General features: G+C 46.3%; 1 protein-coding gene across 2 annotated transcripts; it reads left to right on the plus strand.

Annotated features, from left to right (window-relative positions):
* The first annotated feature begins 5 nt into the window (after positions 1–5).
* LOC311224155 (cip1-interacting zinc finger protein-like) lies at positions 6–27,141 on the plus strand. 2 transcript variants are annotated; one of them, XM_084309022.1, is made up of 11 exons: positions 6–140; positions 3,428–3,522; positions 5,135–5,202; positions 5,636–5,800; positions 17,108–17,205; positions 17,487–17,580; positions 18,824–18,928; positions 22,122–22,340; positions 22,492–22,561; positions 24,669–24,790; positions 26,476–27,141. In XM_084309022.1, exons 1-11 carry the CDS (start codon positions 76–78, stop codon positions 26,587–26,589), a joined length of 1,215 nt encoding a protein of 404 aa, XP_084165148.1. In that variant the 5' UTR covers positions 6–75; the 3' UTR covers positions 26,590–27,141. The 2 variants fall into 2 exon arrangements, with proteins under 2 accessions (XP_084165148.1, XP_084165149.1); XM_084309023.1 differs by lacking the exon at positions 3,428–3,522 and having other exon boundaries at positions 14–140.
* The last annotated feature ends 791 nt before the right edge of the window (positions 27,142–27,932 follow it).

Raw genomic sequence — 27,932 nt, forward strand, 5'->3', positions numbered from 1 at the left:
GACGTGAAGAAGGCACATCGACACCTGGGTCAGATCTCAGCCTGGATGTGATTGATTAGTGTGAATTCCGTATCCATGGAAACCCACCCATCCAGTATGTTCCAGCAGCAGCAGCAAAAGACCCCCCTGCAGAGCCACAGGTGTTCTCTCTTTCTCTAGTAGTCCTGCATAATATTATATAAAATAAAAAATAAAAAATCATTTTAGAACAATATCATTACAATAAAACTAATTTGCAATGTGGAAAAAAAGCACTCATCATTTCACCAGATATTTAACTTCAATAGCTCTCTTTGGGAAGAATAAATCTCTAGCAATGATTATGGTGATTCTGTTGTTTAATACTCTGGTTCACTCTCAAGATACAAGATTCCTTTATTGCCACACAACCAGGTTGGTGGTATTCTTGATCGGTACAGAGTGTAATAGCTCTACAATACATGAAACTCGAACATAGGGTGCTGGGTGTGAGGGGTCCTTAGCAATTTTTCTGGTGCGGGTGGTTGTGCGGGATGTGAAGATGGAGTCCAGGCAGGGAAGGTCACATCCTATGATTTTGGAGGCCTTGTTAATGATGCGCTGAAGTAGTTCATGTTCACTCATCATGACACCATACTGATCTATCAGTCCACGATCCACAAAATCATAATCATGATTGTTTTTGATTGATATTGAAATCACGTTTATTAAGTCATTATTATTACATTATATATTAACCTGTCTCATTGATTTGAGAACATCATATGATGGAGACCAAAGGCTGCCATTCTGTCATCTTCTACAAGTTACATGTTCTGCAGCATTATATATTTATACGGCTTATATATATATTATACTGTATACATATGTATCCACATCTGTTTGTACATACCTGCATATTATCATTTTTACATATCTGTAGATCTAGTATGTATACTATATCTATATCTGTCCATATCCCTTATCTACTCTTACTAGTTACGCTGCTGGCCAGTATGACGTACTACCATAGTGTCTTTATACCTGTGTTACTGTACATATTGATACTATACAACTCTGTATACATCTGATTAGCACTATTACTCAGTAGTACTCATTTTTATATTTTATACCCAGTTTAATCACCTGTACATTAAATATTACTAATGCCTTTTACAGTTACATTTACACTCTGGTTGGATGCCAAACTTCTGTTGTTTAATACTCTGGTTCACTCATCATGACACCACACTCATCTATCAGTCCACGATCCACAAAATCATAATCACGATTGTTTTTGATTGATATTGAAATCACGTTTATTAACTCATTATTATTACATTATATATTAACATGATTGACTACTCATTGATTTGAGAACATCATATGATGGAGACCAAAGGCTGCCATTCTGTCATCTTCTACAAGTTACCAGATGTTTAAAAATAACTGGAGAAACTCACCGTGGCTCCTCCTACCTCTCAACACGATGGGGAGGGGCGGAGCACACCACTGTGAAGGAAGGGTGTGCTGCATTTACAACACAAGACAAAATGAGAGCAACATGGCATGCAACACAATAATCGTATTATCTGGATTATCTTGTTTTCATGATCGTGGGAAGACAAAATCATAATTGAAATTGAAACTATATTAATCGCCCGGCCCTACTTGATGCTGAAACAATATGTTCTGCAGCATTACTCTCTGCCCCCTCTCTTCTGTCTGTCTGTCTGTCTGTCTGTCTGTCTGTCTGTCTGTCTGTCTGTCTGTCTGTCTGTCTGTCTGTCTGTCTGTCTGTCTGTCTGTCCGTCCGTCCGTCCGTCCGTCCGTCCGTCCGTCCGTCCGTCCGTCCGTCCGTCCGTCCGTCCGTCCGTCCGTCCGTCCGTCCGTCCGTCCGTCCGTCCGTCCGTCCGTCCGTCCGTCTGTCTGTCCGTCCGTCCGTCCGTCCGTCCGTCCGTCCGTCCGTCCGTCCGTCCATTGCGTCTGTCTTGCCTCTTTTCCATTGCATAGTACCTACTCGACTCTACCCTACTCTACTCTACTTGCTTTAGGTACCTGGTACTTCGTTCGTTTTCCACTGCAGGTAGTAGCCTACTCCGTTTCATCTCTGTGTGGGGAGGCGGGGCCGCTGGCATACAGCATGAGAGCTCCGTGAGCATTGCTATGTCCGTGGGGGCTTGGAGCAAGCCAGAGTAAAGACAGTTTCAATCAATCAATCAATAACAACATTAACCAGACTCTCGTTGTGTCTATTCTGCTAACGTTAACGTTACCTCTCGTGTCTATTCTACTAGCGTTAACGTTACCTCTCGTGTCTATTCTGCTAATGTTAACGTTACCTCTTGTGTCTATTCTACTAACATTAGCATTAGGTAATAACCGGTTTAAAATGGATGATGATGATTACCTCACGTTGTGTCTAGTCTACTAGCATTAACGTTATTAGTACAAACAATCAATAGCGAGTTATATTGATCACGCTATGTACGCTAGCCACAATGCTAACTATTATAATGGTAAAACGCAATCACATTAGCACGTAAGCTAACAACAAGCTTAACAAATCAGCTATCTTTTTGTGAGACTAAACTCCGCTCTTGGTGGTAAATTGTGTTGATGTTGGTTTTGTTTCATCAATAAATGAGGCAGAATACACAGTGAATTGATCCTTTTTTGTTTATTGCACTTGTTCCTGCTGCAAACAAATAATGAATCCTACGTGAGGCTAAATAAAGATGGCGGTGTTGTGTTTTGTGCAGGACGCTACAACGTGTGACGCTTCTCTCTTCTGACCAATCAGTGGTCTGCAGTGTTTCACGTCACCTTTCTGGTATCGCTTCTACTCGCTTGGAACCTCGACAAAGCCGGTACTAAAAAAGTACCTGGTACCAGGTACCATCTGCAAATTTTGGCAATGGAAAACCGAAAAGGCAGAGTAGAGTAGAGTAGAGTCGAGTAGGTACCATGCAGTGGAAAAGGGGCGTCTGTCTCTGTCTCTGTCTTTCTTTCTTGATATTCTCTTCAGCTCATCATTAATATACACACATAACTTATACACATTCACACGCAGCATCCCGGGAACATCTCTGGCCCAGATTCTTATTGCCTTGGTAGAGAATTATGTTAATTCTGTTCATCTTATCATGGGATAATAATCGTATCATTTTAATAATTTGCTCATTAAGAAAGAATGCAAGCTTCCTTTAAAGACAGATTCCTAATTCCATCCATGATTACCGCAAAACATCAGGTAAGATATGCTTCACAATTGAAAAGCTCTGCATTAAGAAAAAATAAACTGCATCGCAGCTCTTTCTGATGATTTTTTTTTAAAGGCTTGTGGACTTTGATCTGGCTTAATTTAGCTGATACCGATCAATAAAAAAGATGCAGTGATTGGCCCCGATACTGATCTTTCAGATTGGCTCAGGACATCCCTACTTAACACCACTGGTCTCTCTCATAGGCTGGAGGAGACTGGTCCCCTGAGACCAGTGAGGAGTGAGGAGGGGCTCCTGAAGTCACCTGATCAACCAGGAAGTGACAGCTGCTGCTGTGGAGGTGAGGAGTGCAGAACGCCTCTATACTTCCCACAAGCAAGTTGTCCTTCCGCGTTGCTCTGATTGGCCATGCACGTTTCTGGTCATGTGACATGTGCGCCCAATCGTGTGACGGCAAGTTCTTTGGACGGTTAAGCTTAGGCGCTCTTTCGAAGTTGGTTAAGGTTAGAGTTTGTCTTAAAGCATGGCGATAGAACGCCAGCCCTGATTCCAAACTCTAACCTTAACCAACTGCGAAAGAGTCGCCTAAGCTTAACCAGTGATAAACTAGGCGTTAGGTCGTTTGCAGGCTGTTCGACGCGGAAATGGGCTAAGACACTGCTCGTCATGCGATTGGGCGCACATGTCACATGACCAGAAACGTCAGTGGCCAATCAGATTCGCAAAACGCACAAACTGTAGGTCAGTGGCCAATCAGAGCAATGCGGAAGGACAACTTGCTTGTGGGAAGTATAGATGCGTGCAGAACACGTGATCTTTTTCCGTAGCCTCTGTTTGCGAATACGCTCTCTGATTGGCTAGCCCGCGTACAGCGAAGACCCTCTCTGATTGGTTTAGCTCCGAAGGGCTCTGGGATAGAAATGTCCGCCTTGTACATATATATTCTCTGCTTCGAAGTGGTTATGCTTTGGCCCTCTTTCGAAGTGGGTTATGCTTAGTGTAATTCCCTCCAAGCGTAATTCCCTCCAAGCACAGCAGACACAAGTGGTTTCTTTCTACGGGTTTATTGAAAGCTTAGCTTGGTCCTCCAATCCACCGTGAAAACTTAAAAGAGAAAACATAAGTCGTGTTAGGTCGACACAAACAATAATATACACAGTATGAAAAACAACACGTCAACAAAGCAAAATACAAACAAACACTAAATACCTCGTTGGCTGCATGCTACAAAAATGGGGTTTTCATTCTTCTGTTCTTGTCAACAGTCTTGGTAGAACCTGTACAACTCCGACCATACCTGCTGCTTGCTCGCAGGTGCCGTAATCAGTCCCAAAAGTAAAAACGCGAGAGCAGCCCAACGGGACACCATATATAAAATTAATATACTATAAATTGTAGAAAATTAAATAACAAAGAAAATAAGAAATGCAACATAAATACATTCTCAAATATTACACTAGACTTACAAACTTAAAGAACATATAAATTATGAAACCATATAATGGCCACAGCTACACTTAGAGTTATGGTTAGGGTTAGTCCTAACCCTAACCCTAACTCTAAGTAACCCACTTCTAAAGAGGGCCAAAGCATAACCACTTCGAAGCAGAGAATTTATATGTACAAGGCGGAAGAGACCCTTCGGAGCTAAACCAATTAGAGAGGGTATTTTCTTCTTCGCTGTACGCGGGCTAGCCAATCAGAGAGCGTCTTTGCAAAGAGAGGCTATGGAAAAAAATCACACATGCAGAACAGTCGCTGTGTCTGAGATCTCAGTACCTACACAATCAGACAGAAGCTACTAGCCCTACTACCCTCAGTACCTAGTACCTACACAATCAGACAGAAGCTACTATCCCTACTACCCTCAGTACCTACACAATCAGACAAGCTACTAACGTGTGTGTGTGTGTGTGTGTGTGTGTGTGTGTGTGTGTATGTGTGTCTCTCAGACGCTGCAATACACCCAGCAGGCCAACAGGGGGCAGCAGAGAGCTATGAGGAGAGCAGAGCAGCCGAGGTGAGATAATTACTCTGAACTGTAGATATAGATATAGATATAGACGGGTAAGATGAGGGTCAAAAGAGGGTCAGATGAGGGTCAGATGTCTCACTGCTGCCACAGTAATAATGTCCCTTCATTGATACAATCCAAGCCGATGCTACATATTGTTCATAATGAATATCTTTACCAGTGTTAGATTGATCATTGATTAATCACGGCCATCCCTAATATAGATATATATTATATATATGCACACACACACACACACAGTGGAACAGAGGATAGAATAATCACGTATTAGACATTGTAAATGTCTGTAAATGGACATGGATATCCTTCCTCTGTGTGTGTGTGTGTTTGTGTGTGTGTGTGTGTGTGCGTGCATCTGTCTGTCTGTGTGTGTGTGTCTGTGTCTGTGTGTGTCTGTATGTGTGTGTGTGTGTTTTAGGTCCAGGCCATGGGCTCGCTCACCGTCACCATTCAGAGGAGCAGTGAGAGCAGAGAGTTCAGACAGACGGACAGGTCTGTAGACAGACAGACAGACCGACCGGCTGACAGACCGACAGATGGACTTTACTGCTACGTCTGCAACACCTCTTGTCCTACCCAGCAGGTACTATATAGAACTGACCCTAACCAGTAGGTACTGTATAGAACTGACCCTAACCAGTAGGTACTGTATAGAACTGAGCCTAACCAGTAGGTACTGTATAGAACTGACCCTAACCAGTAGGTACTGTATAGAACTGAGCCTAACCAGTAGGTACTGTATAGAACTGACCCTAACCAGTAGGTACTGTATAGAACTGACCCTAATCAGTAGGTACTGTATAGAACTGACCCTAACCAGTAGGTACTGTATAGAACTGACCCTAACCAGTAGGTACTGTATAGAACTGACCCTAACCAGTAGGTACTGTATAGAACTGACCCTAACTAGTAGGTACTGTATATAACTGACCCTAACCTGTAGGTACTGTATAGAACTGACCCTAACCAGTAGGTACTGTATATAACATACGGTTATTCTATAACCATAGTTATATGAGTATAGCGAGCGCTCTGCTTGTAGTGGGGAACTATCCCTTTATCCAGTCTAATAATGAATAATTTTCTCCACATGCACACACCCATCCGCCTGGCCACACCCACATCCGCTCCTCTACATAAGCGGGGTGGCCAGACCATCAGCTCCTTCCCAAGTTTTCACCACCGAAGGCGAAGACCACGGGGCCCTCAGTGAGTCCGAGCAGAGCGCTCGCTATACTCATATAACTATGGTTATAGAATAATCTTCCCAGTCGCTCGCATATAAAACGCAGTTTCTATGAATGAGCAACCAAGGCGCGCCAGCCCATGACGTGGTTCTACACCGAAAGCACCCAGGGCCAGCGCTATGTACATGTCGAGACCCAAAAAACACATGAATGGTAATTCTAATAAGAAACCAGACAACGTGGGCGGCTACGTGGCGTAGTGGGCAAGGCGCTCGCCACGAAATCTGGAGACGCTGGGCTTGCCTGTTCGAGCCCAGCGCTCCACATTTGCTTTCAGTTTAGCTGGTCGTCCGTACTAATACACATTGGCCGTATTAGGGGGTGGGAAACTGATGGGTGGGGATCAGTGACTCCTACAGGTCGGTTGGTGCGCCTGCGCAGTAGAATCAGGAAGTGTCGGGGGCAGCGTGAGCCTCCCACGCGTTACTCCTCGCCACTGAGAGATCGAGCTGCGCAGGTGAAAAGATGCGACTGCTGTTACCTCAAGTACCGGAGGACTTGTGCTATGTATGACTTAGTCCACATTGCAGCCGGCTTGTGGGAGGCAAGAAACAACGTTCGTGACAGGGGAGGGTTGAATTGGATGATACGAAATTGGGATGGGGGAAAAAATAGAAAATGGGAGAAAAAGTGGATAAAAAAAAAGAAACCAGACAACGTTCCCTCCATGCCGTCTGGGACGAGCGGCAGGAAGCCGGCCAAACAAGACACAGATATGGGTCCCATATGACGCGTCCGAGGGAAAAAACCCTGTCAACACCGCTCTGTATATAAGAGGGAAGACAGGGAACCCCCAGAGAGACCTTCCACGTGAGTAACAATTGAAAAGATATATGTAAACATTGAGCCACATGACCAAAAGCTCAATACATATTTAAATAGAGAGCAGAGCAGAAAACGAACAGTTTCCAACGCATCGCATCACCCAATCTTGACAATGACAGTGGTCCATAGCATGGAGCCTGAAAGAACTCACGGAAGTCTCATGACCAATAGAAACGCGCCCAGTGACGTATTCTATGGCCGGGAAAATCCTGTGACCCACCTGTCCAAATATGGCGTGGGACCAGGGAACTCCCCCCCCCCCCCCTTTCCCCTCCCTGTGACGCGCTGGAAGACTGAAGAGCAGGAGGCCCAACCCCCTGGCCAATCAGTAAAAGGGGGGAGGGGTTTATCAGTTCACCCCCTATGACCCCACACCCCGGATATGATGAAAACAACAAGCAGCGCATGATACCAGTTGTCTAGCATGTGTGGCAATTCCAGGTGTAGGGGTGGCAGAATAAACAACACACAGACAGGTTGCAGTTCCCAAAATCATGCTCTTTATTTTCTATTCAAATAATAACGGTTTGCTGGCGGTAATCTGTCGGCCGGGCGGCGTCTCCGCTCTGTGGCCTTTTGCCTTGCGCTGCTACGGGGGACTGAGAGGAGGCTCCTCGGCTCCATTAAGTCCCCCCTCCCCAACAGGCGCACCGCGCCGTGATTCGCTAATCACGTAATCACTCTGATGGGTCTTTAGTGACAGGTGCGTCCGGAAGCGGACGCCCAAACATGGGCAGCGCCCAGCCATTGGGTCGCCACATAGCGCCCATCAATCACCAAGCCCAGGGGTGGCTTGGGGTTGCCACAGTACCCCCCCTCCAGCTCCGACCGTCGGGGAAGAGCGTCCGACGCCCAACAGGCATCCTTCCTGGAGAGGGCGTCTGCGTTGCCATGCGCCACCCCTGACCTGTGAATGACAGAAAAGTTAAATGATTGCAACTCCAGAAACCATCGAGTCACCCTGGCATTGGTCCCCTTTGTCTTGGCCATCCAGACGAGGGGGGCGTGATCCGTCACCAGCGTGAAGCGCCTCCCCAGCAGATAATAACGGAGAGTCTCCAGTGCCCACTTAATTGCCAGACCTTCGCGCTCCACCGCAGAATAGTTGCGCTCATGTGGCAGCAGCTTCCTGCTCACATATAAAATTGGATGTTCCTCACCCTCCAGTTGCTGGGAGAGGACCGCTCCCAGTCCCACCTCTGATGCATCTGTCTGTACCGTCATCTCCTTGTCGAAGTTCGGGGAGATCAGCACCGGTCCCGAACAGAGGGCAGTCTTGAGGTCCTCGAACGCCGCCTCCGCCTCCGGTGTCCACTTCACCGTGAACGGCCGCCGCGCCTGGGTCAGATCTGTGAGGGGAGCAGCGCGAGCAGCAAAGTTAGGGATAAACCTCCTATAATAGCTCGCTAGCCCATTAAATGTCCTGACCTGCTTCTTGGTTAAAGGGCGAGGCCACTCCCTTATCGCATCAATTTTCCTCTTCTGCGGTTTTACATTGCCCCGGCCTATTGTGAACCCCAGGTACTCTGCCTCTTCTAGTCCCAGCCTGCATTTCTTTGGGTTGGCGGTGAGACCCGCCTCCCGGAGGGCACCCAACACCGCTCTCACCTTTTGGAGGTGGGTGTCCCAATCTGATGAGTGAATGATAATGTCATCGAGATATGCGGCTGCATACTCCCGATGGGGCCGTAGTACTCTGTCCATCAGCCTCTGAAAGGTAGATGGCGCCCCATGCAGGCCAAACGGGAGAACTTTATAATGAAACAGCCCGTCTGGGGTGGAGAAAGCCGTCTTCTCCCTCGAGGCGGGGGCCAGAGGGACTTGCCAATAACCCTTCGTTAGATCTAGTGTCGTGATAAACCTGGCCAGGCCCAGTCTATCAATGAGCTCATCCACTCTAGGCATGGGATAGGCGTCAAACTTTGAAATGTCATTAAGCTTCCTGAAATCATTGCAGAACCTGGTTGTTGAGTCGGGTTTCGGCACTAAAACAATAGGACTGGACCACCCGCTATGAGACTCCTCAATCACTCCCATCTCCAGCATGACCCGCACTTCTCTTCTGACGGCCTCTCTTTTTGCCTCTGGGATACGATAGGGCTTCAGCTTTACCTTGTCTCCCGGGCTGGTAATGATGTGGTGCTGGGCCAATGTGGTGCGGCCCGGCGTGGCCGAAAACACGTCCCGGTTCTGTTGGACCAGCTCCCGAAGCTCCTGCCGTTGGGTCGGGGACAACTGTTCCCCGATGGGAACATCGGCCGCCTCTGCCACCTGCTGCGCAAAAGGGGGGAGAGGGGGGGGGCGAGAGCAACACATCCCGGGCATGCCATTTCTTCAATAGGTTAACATGGTATAACTGTCGATGCTTCCTACGGTCGGGCTGGTGGACCTTGTAGTTGACGGGACCCACTTTCTCGATTATGTCGTAGGGTCCCTGCCATTTGGCTAGGAATTTGCACTCTGCTGTCGGAACCAGTACTAGGACCCGGTCCCCCACATTAAACTCCCGTGGCTGTGCGCCCCGGTCATAAATGCGCTTCTGTGCGTCTTGGGCCTGTTGCATATGTTCTCTCACCACTGGCCAGAGCGCCTTCATCCTGTCTCTCATTACCTGCACATGCTCTATGAGAGACCGGTGGGGTGACGGCTGTTCCTCCCAAATCTCCTTTGCGATGTCCAGGAGACCCCGCGGCTTGCGGGCGTAGAGCAGCTCAAATGGCGAGAAGCCAGTGGAAGCCTGTGGGACCTCACGCACAGAGAACATCAGAAAGGGCAACAACTGATCCCAATTCTTCCCATCCTTCTCCATCACCTTTCTTAGCATGCTTTTCAGGGTTTTGTTGAAGCGCTCGCACAGCCCATCCGTCTGTGGATGGTATATGGAGGTTCGCAGCTGTTCCACTTTCATTAGTTTGCACATTTCTTTCATGACCCGCGACATAAAGCACGAGCCCTGATCAGTGAGAATAGAGTCGGCAATTCCCACCCGACTAAACAAATGAAAGAGCTCCCGTGCCACAATTTTGGCCGTCACCGTGCGTAACGGGATGGCTTCGGGGTAACGGGTTGCATAATCTATGATTACCAGTATATACTGGTGGCCTCGGGACGATTTGACTAGGGGGCCCACCACGTCGAGGGCAATTCTTGAGAATGGGGTCTCAATGATGGGCAGCGGGATCAGAGGATTTTTATATTGTACCTTTGGTGCTGCGCGTTGACACTCTGGGCAGCTCCTGCAGTAGTCCTCTACCGCTCTCTTCATGCCCGGCCAATGGAAACGCGCCTTTATGCGCTCCATGGTTTTGTCCACGCCCAGGTGCGCTCCGAGGATATGTGAATGCGCTAGCTGGAGTACAGTGGGAATAAAGAATTTCGGCACCAGCAATAGATCTCTAACCTCATCATTCTTTTTTACGACTTGGTACAGCAATTGTCTTTTTATTGCAAAGTGAGGATATGACAGGTTACTCACCCCCTCCACTGGATTTCCATCTATGGTTTTGATATTCGCCCGGGCCTGCGTTAGGTTTGGGTCTTCCAGCTGGGCCGTTCCGAACTGACCCGCCAGGTCCCTCCCCACCTCGTCCGCCTGGGGGAACTCCGCAAATGGGTCCTCGTCACTGCTATCCGTCTCGGGGCCCGCTTGGGGCGCCGGCGCGTCGTCACCCACACCTGATGCCGTCTCTGTCTCACTCCCCGGTATATTCAGGGGTTCCGGCGCGTCGTCACCTACATCTGATGCCGTCTCAGTCTCACTCCCCGTTACGTTCAGAGCACACACCTTCGGCTGACGTAACCCTTTCCTCTTCCTCGGTTTACCCGTAGAGGGTGGGGTGCGCGGGGAGATGACGGCTGAGCACAGCTGGCGATACAGGGGGCAGTCTCGACCAATCAGCAGCGCTACCGGCAGGTTGGGTATTACGCCGGCTGTCATCGAGCAGACCCCCTTGGTGGTTGTCAGGGTGATCTGCGCTGTAGGATACAACTTTGTGTCCCCGTGCACACAGGACACTGACACTTGCGGAGCCTCTGCGTCGCAGTGTGCCAAATGTGGCTGAACCAGCGTTATGACACTACCCGAGTCCAGGAGCGCTACGGCATCTTTGTCGTTGACGCGCACGGGTAAAAGTGTCGCTGATGTTTCCTTATGGGCCCAACAGGCTGCGCCATAATTGCACGTCTTTCCGCGGGGGTCTGAAGCGGCCGCCGATGGCATGGACACATCCCGGCCTGGGCAGTTCCACGAGAGATGCCCGGGCTCGCCGCAGTCATAGCAGCGTCTTTGGTCCTGGTCGAACAGCGGTCTTCTTCGGGGTAGTTCGGGATCACCTGCGTTCCCTACCCGGCCCCTTGGGCTGGGCTCGTCGGGACCCCTCCTTGTTCTCGGCCGCTCTGGCTTTTCCCCTCGCCCCCCTTTGAGTAACTCCCGCGTTACCTGGTGGGCCTCCACAATATTCACCAGCTGCTCCACGGAGCGGGGGTCCGCTTGACTCGCCTGCTTCTTCGTGTCATAGGGGAGGGCTCTGACAAAGCGGTCCATAACAATCCGTTCCAAGACCGTGGGCCCTCCGGGGTCGGTCATTAGCCAGGCTCGGCTTATGCGGACTAGGTCGTGCATCTGGGAGCGCGGGGAGGCCTGTGCGTCATACACCCAGTCATGGAACCGCTGCGCACGGGACTGCAGACTATGGCCGTAACGGGACAAAATTTCCTGCTTTAGCCGAGTGTAGTTCTCGGCTTGCTCCGGTGGCAGGTCCTGGTAGGCCTTTTGCGCATTACCCGACAGGAAGGGGGCCAGCAGTCCCCCCCAGTCGTCTTCTGGCCAGCCCTCCCGGCCGGCGGTGCGCTCAAACGCTAGGAGATAGGCTTCTATATCCTCCTGCTCCGTCAGCTTGGGGATGAAGCGCCCAGGGTTAGGCCGCGTCCCGGCGGCCCCTTCGTCCCGCCGGTGAGAGGCCATCCGCTGGAGCTCCGCGTGGATCATCCCCGTCTGTTTCCTCTGTTCTTGCAGGGCCTCTTCGTGCCGGGTCTGTTGTTCCAGGCTCGCCTGTACGAGCTGCTGCACCAGCGCGTCCATGCTTTTTTTTCCCGTTATTAAATATATATATATATATATATTTTTTTAATTTCTTTTATTCTACTTCGATAAAGTCTATTGTTGTTTATTCCGCACCCCTGATTGCCAGTAGACTATGCCCGCATTCTCCACCACTGTGGCAATTCCAGGTGTAGGGGTGGCAGAATAAACAACACACAGACAGGTTGCAGTTCCCAAAATCATGCTCTTTATTTTCTATTCAAATAATAACGGTTTGCTGGCGGAAATCTGTCGGCCGGGCGGCGTCTCCGCTCTGTGGCCTTTTGCCTTGCGCTGCTACGGGGGACTGAGAGGAGGCTCCTCGGCTCCATTAAGTCCCCCCTCCCCAACAGGCGCACCGCGCCGTGATTCGCTAATCACGTAATCACTCTGATGGGTCTTTAGTGACAGGTGCGTCCGGAAGTGGACGCCCAAACATGGGCAGCGCCCAGCCATTGGGTCGCCACATAGCGCCCATCAATCACCAAGCCCAGGGGTGGCTTGGGGTTGCCACACATGCTACATGAAAAAGCGTATATCCTCTAGGATAAGCTTAACAGTTGCACGCCAGCCACAGACGATAAACTTGTTTGTGTAAAAAAATTGTTTTTATACAAGGCTTTAGGCCAGGGGTCTCAAACTCGCGGCCCGCGGGCCAATTGCGGCCGGAGGGATGATATTTTGCGGCCCCCTACTTGACATCAAAGTTTAGTGTTAATGCGGCCCGCGCGCAACTGTTTGTCGAGTCGTTGCGCGAGAGTTGGAAGTTTTATTTATTTTATCACTTGTAGGCTACCATAGCGCAGGCTCATGCCAGCAACGTTACATTAGTGACTTGGTTGAAATGTGATTCCGGAGTGATATCAAGTAAAGTGGAAGGCAAATGCATCCTCGCTATCTCCTCTGACTGCGAGCAGTGCTCTGCATGTCCGGCTGCACTGCCACACTGTCTGTGTACGGGTCTGGTCCAATCACATTCAGCGTCCCGTCAGTGTTTTCCCCCTTCACCCACAGTCTGCGAATCAGATGCAGAGTAGGGCGGGTCTTAAACAGTCCCAGTCAGAGCAGAGTTGACAGCGCATCTACAGTAGCCTCGCTCCCAGTTTGATCTCCGTGAGATAAATGTAGCTACTAGCCTAGTTTCGCCAGCAGGCAGCCAGCAGAAAAATATGGCATTTTCAAAGATGGTCAGTAAAAGAAAAGTCGACTGCAATTCAAAGGTGAATGGACTGAAAAATATGCGTTCATCCTGAGTCCCAGCACCAATGTGACTATATGCCAAGAAACGGTAGCTCCTGTGAAGGGTGGCAATTTGAAAATAATGTATGACTGAAGTGATGGAGACCATGTTTGAAGGCAAACAAAAGCAAATCTCCCTCAGAAATACTGGCTGGTGATTTGATTAAACAGCTTTGTGATAGAATAAAAAAAAATGCACAGTGCATTTCCATAGCTGTGGATGAGTCCACTGACACCACTGAGAAGCCTATGTTCTGAAGAACCATTCATGTTCTGAAGAACTGTTCATGTTCTGATAGGGCTGGGCGATATGGCCAAAAACGTTATCGCGATAAAATTATTAAATTATTTTCATATAACTCGATATCGATAATTATCGTCGATATAATTTCTGTCAAGTTTAATTAACTTCTTATGCCCGGCGCCGATGGACGGGCTATTAATAGACTTGTTTTGCTGCTGCGAATGTCTCGAGTTGATGTTGTCATCAGTCCGCGCACATTAGCAGTTAGCCAGTGCAAGCGGTGTATCCCATGACAATGTACTAACTATCACCTTAAAATACTCCGTTCCGCCCCAATACATTGCAACGACGTCCACCGCATACCCCACACTACTCTAACCGTGGCCTCAGAATTCACGCCACACACCCACTCGGCACGTAAACTATAAAATAGCGGCGTGCAAGCTAATTATCCTAGCCAGCCTTGTTTCCAATATACTAAATATCACCCTAAAATACTCTGTTCCGCCCCAATACATTGCAACGACGTCCACCGCATACCCCACACTACTCTAACCGTGGCCTCAGAATTCACGCCACACACCCACTCGGCACGTAAAGAGGACAGCGACAGTTGTGATTGGAGGATCAAGAAAAGAGGGCAGGGTTTGAGATAGGTCTATTATCCTAGCCAGCCTTGTTTACTACTGGAGTCCTACCTCTCTACCCAGAGGTACAGCGCGGGTCTCCTTCGCTGTCGGCCATCTCCTTCACTGATTGGTTGTTAGTGCGTGTGCTCAAATCCAAGCTTGGAAAATCGATATATCGAAACTTTGCGACCACGTTTCATGTTTATTTCGAGGAAATAATTTATCGTGATAGTTATCGTTTCATCGCCCAGCCCTATGTTCTGAAATGTTATTGCTAAAGATTGAGAAGATTGGATCAGTTGGACTTTTTTTTTGAATACTTGAAACCCTTTTTTTGTGGAATATTTGATGCGGCCCAGCCTCACCCAGACTCTACCTCCAGCGGCCCCCAGGTAAATTGAGTTTGAGACCCCTGTTTAGGCTCATGTGCGAACTTGCCACCCGCATTTTTATACTTTACCAAGTAAAGAAAAAAACAACAGACGTTAAAGGGGATATGCATTGCTATTCCTAGCACTATTTGGGCAACTTTACACAATTCCTGTGAGTCTATGGAAGACATCTGTAAGGTTTATTTAAAAAAAAAAATCATTGTTTTATATTTCTAAAGGAGTACTCAAAAGCATCATTTTCCAGCCTCAGGATTTCAGCCTGTTATTGGCTGGGCTCCGCCCATAAGTACTTTCAGTGACAGTCATCCACACAGTCTGCGAGTGGCAGACAGAGAGAGAGAGAGAGAGAGAGAGAGAGAGACACAGAGCACTGTGTAAACAAAGCTGCGTGTGTGAGATATGCAGCTCTTTCTCTCTCTCCCTCTCCCGTTTGAGGAAGTCTTCCAATGTGCGCTACAGCCATAGCATAGTTATGCTCCCGAATCGAGAGAGAGAGAGAGAGAGAGATTGAATTGATTGATTGATTGAAAAGTTTATTAACAGATTGCAGAATGGGTACAGTACAGTACATCTCAATACATACAATTGTTAAGGGGATGCAGACCAGAGAAAGACTTTCGTCTTGTTTCCACCAGGGTCCCCCATTTTCAATTCATCATATATTTCATATCTCATATATCATATATATTTCTAAAGGAGTACTCAAAAGCATCATTTTCCAGCCTCAGGATTTCAGCCTGTTATTGGCTGGGCTCCGCCCATAAGTACTTTCAGTGACAGTCATCCACACAGTCTGCGAGTGGCAGACAGAGAGAGATAGAGAGGGGGAGAGAGAGACGACAGCGCGACGCGCGCGTGTGTATGTGTGCTCTGTCGCGAGGGTGTATCTGTTTCTCCCTCTCTCTCTCGCTCGCTCTCTGTCAAACCCTGTTTGGTGCGCTACAACCACAGAGCCAATCGGATCACTATCCGCTCCATCCTCGCCACGTGACGTCACGATGCAAGTCAAATCAGAACGACCTGATTAAATGGAGCAGGAAATGAATGACCTGAATGACGGCAATCCGCCAATATGGTATTTAGAGACACAGACACATTGATACTAACTCCTATTACTATAATACAATGCTAGACACTGAAAAAAGACATTTATAATGCATGTCCCCTTTAAAGAGAGGGTCCAAAGACCTCGGTACAAGCTACATATGTGATTACTTCTGTAGGCTAACACTTAACCTAGTTGTGGACTCGATGCCATGTTTCCCAAACGTAACAGAATACACACAACCCCCTCAGATAAAAAAGGTAAAGTTCACTCTTACTACTGCAAGAAGAACACCGTATTTTATGATGAGAGAAGACAAGTCTCTCGACCGAGTGCTAGCCGTAAATTTGCGAGAGAGAAAAAGCAAAGATACAATGTCAATGTAGCTCCTTTCCAACAACTATTTCGGCACTAAACTTAAAGTGGTGTGTTACAGACACTTTACGGTGGTGAAAATAGGGAAGGAGCTGATGGTGTGGCCACGACCCCGCTTATGTAGAGGAGCGGATGTGGGTGTGGCCAGGCGGATGGGTGTGTGCATGTGGAGAAAATTATTAATTATTAGATTGGATAAAGGTATAGTTCCAAGAGAGCAGAACATAAGCTATACGATAATATAACTAAGCCTAACCAGTAGGTACTGTATATAACTGAGCCTAACCAGTAGGTACTGTATAGAACTGAGCCTAACCAGTAGGTACTGTATAGAACTGAGCCTAACCAGTAGGTACTGTATAGAACTGAGCCTAACCAGTAGGTACATTAGAACTGACCCTAACCAGTAGGTACTGTATATAACTGAGCCTAACCAGTAGGTACTGTATAGAACTGACCCTAACCAGTAGGTACTGTATAGAACTGAGCCTAACCAGCAGGTACTGTATAGAACTGAGCCTAACCAGCAGGTACTGTATATAACTGAGCCTAACCAGTAGGTACTGTATAGAACTGAGCCTAACCAGTAGGTACTGTATAGAACTGAGCCTAACCAGTAGGTACTGTATAGAACTGAATTATACAATGGTTGAATCCAGGTGGAATAAATACATGTCCTGTCTGTTCCCAGCTGTCCCAGGTGGAATAAATACATGTCCTGTCTGTTCCCAGCTGTTCCAGGTGGAATAAATACATGTCCTGTCTGTTCCCAGCTGTTCCAGGTGGAATAAATACATGTCTTGTCTCTTCCCAGCTGTTCCAGGAACACATGACAGGAGAGGAACACCAGAACAGACTGAAGCAGCACATCACACTCCTCACCACAACTACACACGCACCACTGCCTGGCAGGTACACACACACACACACACACACACACACACACACACACACACACACACACACACACACACACACACACACACACACACACACACACACACACACACACACACACACACACACACACACACACACACACACACACACACACACACACACACACACACACACACACACACAATTAATTAATCCAGTGTCTGGATGTCAGTATGCTCTCCATCTGATATCTTACATTGATCTACACAACTTAAATGGTCAAGTGTCCTCCTGATTGCTTGATTGTGTTCCAGGGGGCGTCGGCCAGGCGTGCAACAGTGGTGTGCCACCTGCCAATCACATTTCACTGGTGACCTTATTCTTCATCGCCGGACCAGTCAACACAAGGTAATTTTTACTTTTCTACTGTACTATAATTGTATTGCCTGAATTATGTCTTCTACTATTACCCTGCCCATACTGTACCTCCCATTCGCCCTCCCCCATGCTGATATGATGCCTGAATTTCCCCAAGGGGGTCAATAAAGGAATATCTTATCTTATCTTATAGTGATGACTTCACTTGCAGCTTAGGATTGGCTACAGGAGACATCAGACTGTCCTACGCTACTCAAATGGTCCCAGCGAGCAAACTTGGTGATGTTTTTCATCAGACCTGCTAGTGTTCATGTGTTAAAGTTCAGGAGAAACATGGAACCAATAACAAAGTGAATCATTTGAAACACAGAAACTATGTCTTTAGGCCCAGATGATGATATTGTTTGATATCAAGATGAGGATATTGTTTTATACTGCACTCTACGCACGATAATGTGATTTTCTTTCTACTTTTGGTTTTGATTGTGACTGAAGTAGCCAATAGCAGCGCAGGTCAAAGGGCACAACATCACAACTAGGCAACTTGTGCATTCAAAATGTCCGACATCGTTTATCCCGCTCGGTCGGTCATGATACTTCCGGTTCGGAAACACGTCCACCCATCCGACGCCACCTGAACGCAGCATTATGTTTATGGTGCGTTCAGGTGGTTCTGCTGGTAAACGTATCACACGGTTTAAAGAACCAAGAGATTCAAGATTATTTATTGTCATGTGCACAGTTAAACAGACAGTTTGCCGTACAATGAAAATCTTATTTTGCTAGTCCGCCCCTCACACAAAATCACACAGATCACACAATACTTAACTAAAAAAGAACAATTAAATACAAGCGAATGCAAAAAATAAGGAGATATTTTTTTATAAAAAAGGTATAAGATATATACAAGGCACAAGTGAGTAACATTGACATTATTGCACGTTCCGTTCACAGTGTAGGATCCAGTAGTGTTTACAAATATAAATATATGGAGGTAACAGTATATTTACCTCACAGCAGCAGTTAAAGTGTCTTTAGTAGGGATGCTCGATATTGGCTTTTTTACCGATACCGATATACCGATATTGTCCAACTCTTAATTTCCGATACCGATATCAACCGATATCACATTTTAATGCCGATATCGGCCGATAATATCGGTAGGCCGATAATATCGGACATCATTTCTATAGAAATGTAAACAAATATATATATATATATTCTTTTTTTATGAAAACCGATACCTCTCTCTCTCTCTCTCTCTCTCTCTCAGGTGTGTAAGCAGTCCTCTCGTCCGTTCTGCTCAGTGTGTAAGCGTCACTTCAGAACACCCAGGAAGTTTGTGGAGCACATGAAGTCACCAGAGCACAAACAGCAGGTGGGTAGTTGAGGTAATAATAATAATAATAATAGTTTGTGTGTGTGTGTGTGTGTGTGTGTGTGTGTGTGTGTGTGTGTGTGTGTGTGTGTGTGTTATTATATTATATAGGCTAATATATATGGCTACGAGTATATGTTATTGTTCAAATCAGAGAGAGACAGAGAGAGAGAGAGAGAGTAGAGCCATACGTTTTAATATTTCAGAATTCTGTATTTTGCTTTGTACGCTCATTTTACCATCAAAAAGAGTGTCTAATAAGTGGGAATGAATAAATGTCCACAATTTAATAAGATATAACAGTCCATTTAATAGGGCTGTCTTAAATACTTCGAAGCTTCGTTCGATGGGCATGGGATTCGAATATGAAAATAAAATTCGATTATTAACACTTTAATCGCCGAAAACGCTGCAACTCGTCTTTCCCCGCCATGCTCATTCTGCCGAAGACGCCGTAACTAACGGTTCAAGAGCGCCATCTGGTGGCCGAACGTCAGCAAAACAAAGGAGATGATTGTGGACTTCAGGAGGTCGGGGGTCAAGGACTACAGCCCCCTCAGCATCGACGGGGCACCGGTTGAGAGAGTCAACAGCTTTAAGTACCTCGGAGCCTACATATCCGAGGACTTGACATGGACCACACACATTGACAGTGTTGTGAAGAAGGCACGACAACGCCTCTACTTCCTCAGGCGCCTAAGGAAGTTCCAAGTCAGTCAGAAGATCCTTAAGAACTTCTACTCATGTACAATAGAGAGCATCTTGACCGGCAACATCACCTCCTGGTTTGGGAATAGCACTGCACAAGACCGAAGCAGACTACAAAGAGTGACACGTTCAGCCGAACGCACAATTGGAGGGGGGCTCCCCACCCTCCAGAACATTTACAACAAGCGTTGCAAGGGCAAGGCTAAGAGAATCATTAAAGACTCCAGTCACCCGAACAACTGCCTCTTTGAACTGCTGCGGTCAGGCAAGCGATACCGGAGTCTCAAGGCGAGCACAGAAAGACTCAGAAGAAGCTTCTATCCCCAGGCCATCAGGCTGCTAAACGAACAATGAACACTACACAACAACAACCACCAAACGCACATAGCACACACATCCACACGCACACACTCACTTTAAACAAACACACTGTAGCACCCACTCCACACACTTTATAGCACACACCCACTTTAAACAAACACACTGTAGCACCCACTCCCCACACTTTATATTTATTGATGAAGGATTGCACTACAACTCGTACACCTTACTGTAAATTGTACCTAAATTGTACCTCATCCCATTTCTGCTTTGCACTATATAGTACTGTACATTAGTACACTGCATAGTATTGTATATTATATGGTAACTCAGAACATTGTACATATGTCTATACCGAACACTGTGACCTCATTTTCTTCTTCTAAATTACATGCTATACTATGTTATTTGATACTATCTTGTCTAGCACAGTCTCTGGAGCGTAACAGTAAGAAGCATTTTGTATGAAAGTATTCTGTACTTCTGTATGACAACTATTAAAGAAACTTGAAACTTGAAACAGATCGCCCAAACAGCAAACCGGAAACAGGAAACTGGTGCTCATCCAAATTCGGTCCGACCACTCGCTATAGCTCCCGGGACTCCATCTTGACACACTGGATAATCGATCGCTCACCCTAACTCAATAAACAACATGATTTGGACCTATATACTATTATACAACCTGGAAATGGATCCGGTATTTCTCCATCCCATAATAGAAAAAATTCTGTTCCACGCTCATCCCCCAACGGCGCGAGGAAGCCACGGTGAGTTTCAGCGTTATTTTCTAACGTGTTCCATATAAACTGCTCTGATGATCATATGACCCACACTAGATGAATGATATAACGTTGCCCACGGAATTATAAACGACCCCCCGCCCATCCGGTCAACATCAGATGATACGTAGTAACTTCTAGAAGTACCTCCAGTTGAAATTTTTTATCTGGCACCGATCGCTACCAAACTGTATTTGATCATCAATATAATGCATTTGGGGCTATAAATCAAGTTCTGGAGAAAGCTGCAGAAAACGATAAAAACATACTTATACTTTAGACCATATTTTAGTATGAATATGTGAATGAAAAAGTATAACGTTGCTACACCCTGAACAATAGATATAGGACATTGAATGGGCCATAATAATGTCAATTTAGCAATACAATTTAAAAAGTTATAGCCCTGCAAAGAAGGGGAACTTCTCCATAGACAAATAGAGATGGCGAGGGATGGTAAATTATGAATTTAACCATGGCGATCAAAGTGTTAAAAAAAAAATACAAAATTATATATATTTTTGCAAAATCAACTCTGCCTCTCTTTGTTAACTACAACAAGCAACGCTGTTTGTTATTTAAGATGAGGTCGGACTCGGCACTGACAGATTTGTGTTCATTGTGCTGCTTTTATAAAGCCTCAAATGACGGCTTACAATATTTCATGAAAGCAAAGTGTTTTGTTTGTCTAAGATTTAAAAAGGTTTAAACTTTACAGCACTGACTAAGTTGAACAAAGTGCTGTACAAGTCCCACAACATAAAAAAAAAATAAGTAAATTTTTTATTATTTTTTTATTATAGTTGATTCCATTTTTATTGCTCAATTCCGCGATTCCGTCCACGATTCCGTGATCGCGGATTCCATATGGCTCTAAGAGAGAGGTGCATTTGCTGTCTGTCTCCCCTCCAGGTGCGTTTGATTTGCTGTCTGTCTCCCCCTCCAGGTGTGTTTGATTAGCTGTCTGTCTCCCCGCATGTGCGTTTGATTTGCTGTCTGTATCCCCCTCCAGGTGCGTTTGATTTGCTGTCTGTCTCCCCCTCCAGGTGCGTTTGATTTGCTGTCTGTCTCCCCGCATGTGCGTTTGATTTGCTGTCTGTCTCCCCCTCCAGGTGCGTTTGATTTGCTGTCTGTCTCCCCGCAGGTGCGTTTGATTTGCTGTCTGTCTCCCCCTCCAGGTGCGTTTGATTTGCTGTCTGTCTCCCCCTCCAGGTGCGTTTGATTTGCTGTCTGTCTCCCCCTCCAGGTGCGTTTGATTTGCTGTCTGTCTCCCCCTCCAGGTGCGTTTGATTTGCTGTCTGTCTCCCCCTCCAGGTGCGTTTGATTTGCTGTCTGTGTCTCCCCGCAGGTGCGTTTGATTTGCTGTCTGTCTCCCCCTCCAGGTGCATCTGGAGGAGGCGATGGAGGAAGAGCTGATCACGGTTGACGCGGTTGGCTGCTTTGAGGGAGAGGAGGAAGGAAAGGAGAAAGAAGCAGAGGAGCAGGCAAAGAAGAACGGAGAGGAGAAGGAGGAGAAGGAAGGGGAGGAGGAGGAGGGGAAGTGTGCAGGAGAAGAGGAGGAGGAGGGGAGGTGTGCAGGAGAAGAGGAGGAGAACACAAAGGTGAGAAGAGGCTGCTTTGTTTCACTAGAGTCAGAGTCTCTCTGCTGCGTGCTCTGTGACTGCAACCTGTGGTGTGTGTGTGTGTGTGTGTGTGTGTGTGTGTGTGTGTGTGTGTGCGCGTGCGTGCGTGTGTGTGTGCGTGCTTCTATAGTTACAGGAGGATATGCAGCCTGCTGATGGAGAGGAGTCAGGGAGGAGTTATGACCCCAAGACTACATACGGTATGTTACAGGTTCATGACCCCAAGACTACATACGGTATGTTACAGGTTCATGACCCCAAGACTACATACGGTATGTTACAGGTTCATGACCCCAAGACTACATACGGTATGTTACAGGTTTATGACCCCAAGACTACATACGGTATGTTACAGGTTCATGACCCCAAGACTACATACGGTATGTTACAGGTTCATGACCCCAATACTACATACGGTATGTTACAGGTTCATGACCCCAATACTACATACGGTATGTTACAGGTTCATGACCCCAAGACTACATACGGTATGTTACAGGTTCATGACCCCAATACTACATACGGTATGTTACAGGTTTATGACCCCAAGACTACATACGGTATGTTACAGGTCCTTGACCCCAAGACTACATACGGTATGTTACATGTTCATGACCCCAAGACTACATACGGTATGTTACAGGTTTATGACCCCAAGACTACATACGGTATGTTACAGGTTCATGACCCCAAGACTACATACGGTATGTTACAGGTTCATGACCCCAAGACTACATACGGTATGTTACAGGTTTATGACCCCAAGACTACATACGGTATGTTACAGGTTTATGACCCCAAGACTACATACGGTATGTTACAGGTTTATGACCCCAAGACTACATACGGTATGTTACAGGTTCATGACCCCAAGACTACATACGGTATGTTACAGGTTTATGACCCCAAGACTACATACGGTATGTTACAGGTTTATGACCCCAAGACTACGGTATGTTACAGGTTTATGACCCCAAGACTACATACGGTATGTTACAGGTTCATGACCCCAAGACTACATACGGTATGTTACAGGTTTATGACCCCAAGACTACATACGGTATGTTACAGGTCCTTGACCCCAAGACTACATACGGTATGTTACAGGTTCATGACCCCAAGACTACATACGGTATGTTACAGGTCCTTGACCCCAAGACTACATACGGTATGTTACAGGTTTATGACCCCAAGACTACATACGGTATGTTACAGGTCCATGACCCCAAGACTACATACGGTATGTTACAGGTTCATGACCCCAATACTACATACGGTATGTTACAGGTTTATGACCCCAAGACTACATACGGTATGTTACAGGTCCATGACCCCAAGACTACATACGGTATGTTACAGGTTTATGACCCCAAGACTACATACGGTATGTTACAGGTTTATGACCCCAAGACTACATACGGTATGTTACAGGTTTATGACCCCAAGACTACATATGGTATGTTACAGGTTCATGACCCCAAGACTACATACGGTATGTTACAGGTTTATGACCCCAAGACTACATATGGTATGTTACAGGTTCATGACCCCAAGACTACATACGGTATGTTACAGGTTCATGACCCCAAGACTACATACGGTATGTTACAGGTTCATGACCCCAAGACTACATACGGTATGTTACAGGTTCATGACCCCAAGACTACATACGGTATGTTACAGGTTTATGACCCCAAGACTACATAGTCGACTCTGAGCTATCTGTTGTTGTTGTTGGTGTAGTTAGGTGTGTCGAATAGATTGGTCTATAGACCTGTTCGCTGTTTACAAACATACCGTGTTTGAGCCAATCAGCAATACCAACTGAGTCACGTGACAAAAGTTGCCCTCTACCTGCACAAACTGCTGCGCTAAAAAAAAGTATGACGGGTCTCTATGACGGAGAAACCATCGCACTCCCCTGACTAAAAGTAGTTTCAAACTAAAACAGCTGGATGTCATTTTGCCAAATGAGTGTGAGTCTTTCACCTTTTACACATCTAGCGTTGGCATGGATTGATTGTTTAGATCGCTAGCATGGCTAACAAATGCAAGAAATATATTATAGTCTGCCCCGTTGTTCTGACCAGGGTTACGTTCCTTTTGCCCCACTGATGCGTGCGCACACTGAATCTGACGTATACAGGTATATACGAGACTTATTACAACTTCACCAAATTGGAGGTGAAACTTAAAACAGATGGGATGTTAACATTGCAAAGAGAGAAAATAAAATGATGAAGATGGACTCTCAGATGATGATGAAGATGGACTCTGTCAGTCAGCACTCTGTCTCTCTCTCCACAGGAAGTGGTTTTGTGGTTCCTGTGTCTGGCTTCCTGTGCCAGCTCTGTCACAAGTTCTTCTACTGTGAAGACACAGCAAGACACACACACTGTCGGACACACACACACTACCTCAACATGCAGGTATACACACACACACACACACACACACACACACACACACACACACACACACACACACACACACACACACACACTACTACCTCAACCTGCAGGTATACACACACACACACACACACACACACACACACACACACTACCTCAACCTGCAGGTATACACACACACACACACACACACACACACACACTACTACCTCAACCTGCAGGTATACACACACACACACACACACACACACACTACCTCAACATGCAGGTATCACACACACACACACACACACACACACACACACACACACACACTACTACCTCAACCTGCAGGTATACACACACACACACACACACACACACACACACACTACCTCAACCTGCAGGTATACACACACACACACACACACACACACACACACACACTACCTCAACCTGCAGGTATACACACACACACACACTACCTCAACCTGCAGGTATACACACACACACTACATCAACCTGCAAGTATACATACACACACACACACACACACACTACCTCAACCTGCATGTACACACACACACACACACACACACACACACACTACCTCAACCTGCATGTACACACACACACACACACACACACACTACCTCAACCTGCAGGTATACACACACACACTACATCAACCTGCAAGTATACATACACACACACACACACACACACACACACACACACTACCTCAAGCTGCAGGTATACACACACACTACCTCAACCTGCATGTATACACACACACAAGCACAGGGAGGATGTTAGGAAGCATAGGGAGGATGTTAGGAAGCATAGGGAGGATGTTATGAAGCATAGGGAGGATGTTAGGAAGCATAGGGAGGATGTTAGGAAGCATAGGAAGGATGTTAGGAAGCATAGGGAGGATGTTGGGAAGCATAGGAATGATGTTAGGAAGCATAGGGAGGATGTTAGGAAGCATAGGGAGGATGTTAGGAAGCATAGGAAGGATGTTAGGAAGCATAGGGAGGATGTTGGGAAGCATAGGAAGGATGTTAGGAAGCATAGGGAGGATGTTAGGAAGCATAGGGAGGATGTTAGGAAGCATAGGAAGGATGTTAGGAAGCATAGGGAGGATGTTATGAAGCATAGGAAGGATGTTAGGAAGCATAGGGAGCATGTTAGGAAGCATAGGGAGGATGTTAGGAAGCATAGGAAGGATGTTAGGAAGCATAGGGAGCATGTTAGGAAGCATAGGAAGGATGTTAGGAAGCATAGGGAGCATGTTAGGAAGCATAGGAAGGATGTTAGGAAGCATAGGGAGCATGTTAGGAAGCATAGGGAGGATGTTAGGAAGCATAGGGAGGATGTTAGGAAGCATAGGGAGGATGTTAGGAAGCATAGGGAGCATGTTAGGAAGGGTGTTAAGATGTTATGAAATACTTGTGTAGTTGTCGTGACCCAATTTGCTGCGTGTCTGAAGCATCCCAGAACTCAGATGTCCACTATCCCTTTAACCCCCAACCCATAGAATATAACAGCAGCACACACATCCACAGATGTAAGACTCGAGTGCCAATATCCCAAAATGTTGAGAATTTGTTCCAGGTAGCCTACTATAGACTTGTATCATCTTTTTGCCTCTGGTGATATAATAATATACATATCTTCATGTGCTATTTGCTATTTGCCTTCTCTGTTTCTTTCTGTTTTAGAAATATACAGCCAAGACGATGCACAGAAGCTCAACTATGGACAACGGAAGCTCAGCTATGGACAACAACAGACACACAAACACAGACACACACCAACACACACACACTGACTGACAGACAGACAGGCACACACACCAACACACACACACTTGCTGTGTCTGACATCCCCCAGTATCTACACAATCAGACAGAAGCTACTAACACTACTGCCCTCAGAACCTACACAGTCACACAGAAGCTACTAACCCTACTACACTCAGTACCTACACAGTCAGACAGAAGCTACTAACCCTACTACACTCAGTACCTACACAGTCAGACAGAAGCTACTAACCCTACTACACTCAGTACCTACACAGTCAGACAGAAGCTACTAACCCTACTACACTCAGTACCTACACAGTCAGACAGAAGCTACTAACCCTACTACCCTCAGTAATGACACAGTCACACAGAAGCTACTAACACTAGTACCCTCAGTAACGACACAGTCAGACAGAAGCTGCTAACCCTACTAATCACATTGCATGTTATTGGTGTCAATGGTAGCAACATACAGCATTTAACTGGGTTAGATGTCACATCTCGTTACATCTCATCATTAAGACTGAACCTCTGTACTGCAGGGGGGTTCAGACACGGCAAGTGACAGACAAACACACGGAGACACACACACACACACATGTGGTGCTTCTGAATAAAGGAATAAAGTATATATCTTTCTACATACTGTTGGAGCCTTTTGTACTGCATGCATAAAGTATGTACATCATACTACTTACTGTTGGAGCTTACTGTACTGCATACATAAAGTATGTACATCTTACTGCTTACTGTACTACATACATAAAGTATACGTCATACTACATACTGTTTGAGCGTGCTGCTCAGTGCATGGAGTGCAGTACGTGCAACATACTACATACAACATACTTAGATGACCTACACACGCAGGTGGAGGTGGCTGTTTGTAACACCAGAAGAAGAAAACACTTCAGTCACAGCTGTTTCCTCTTGCTAACTGTCAGTCAGGAGGACATGCTGTCAGTCAGGAGGACATGCTGTCTGGTGCTTCAGTGGCCAGTATGTTTTTATTTTTTACCAGAAACAACACTATAAATGACACAGCACCAAGAAATGTTGTATTGCAGGGGTGGCCAACCCACGGCTCGCGAGCCGCATGCAGCTTTTTGCCCGTCAATGTGCGGCTCTTCCATCCATAACAAAAAAAATATATTATAATATATATATATATATTTTTTTTTTTACTTTTTTTTTTTTTTTTTTACTTTTCTTTTATGTCACTCATTCCATAAGGATGTAGAATAAACATTTACAATTTTTTTTTTAATGGTCCATTTGCATGTTCTTGGTATCTGAATCTAGGGACATATATGGATCAGTGTCAGAAATAGTGTGTCTGTTACTAGGCTTGAGTAAATTGTAATGTAGGAGAA

Source organism: Notolepis coatsorum (assembly GCF_963971535.1).
Source record: "Notolepis coatsorum genome assembly, chromosome: 2".
Classification (NCBI taxonomy): domain Eukaryota; kingdom Metazoa; phylum Chordata; class Actinopteri; order Aulopiformes; family Paralepididae; genus Notolepis; species Notolepis coatsorum.

Coding starts and splice junctions, on each gene's coding strand:
- LOC311224155 (XM_084309022.1), top strand. CDS start 76: ATGGAAACCCACCCATCCAGTATGTTCCAGCAGCAGCAGCAAAAGACC. Junction 5,801..17,107: donor CCTCTTGTCCTACCCAGCAG/GTACTATATAGA, acceptor GTCTCTTCCCAG/CTGTTCCAGGAACACATGAC. Junction 24,791..26,475: donor CACACTACCTCAACATGCAG/GTATACACACAC, acceptor TTTCTGTTTTAG/AAATATACAGCCAAGACGAT.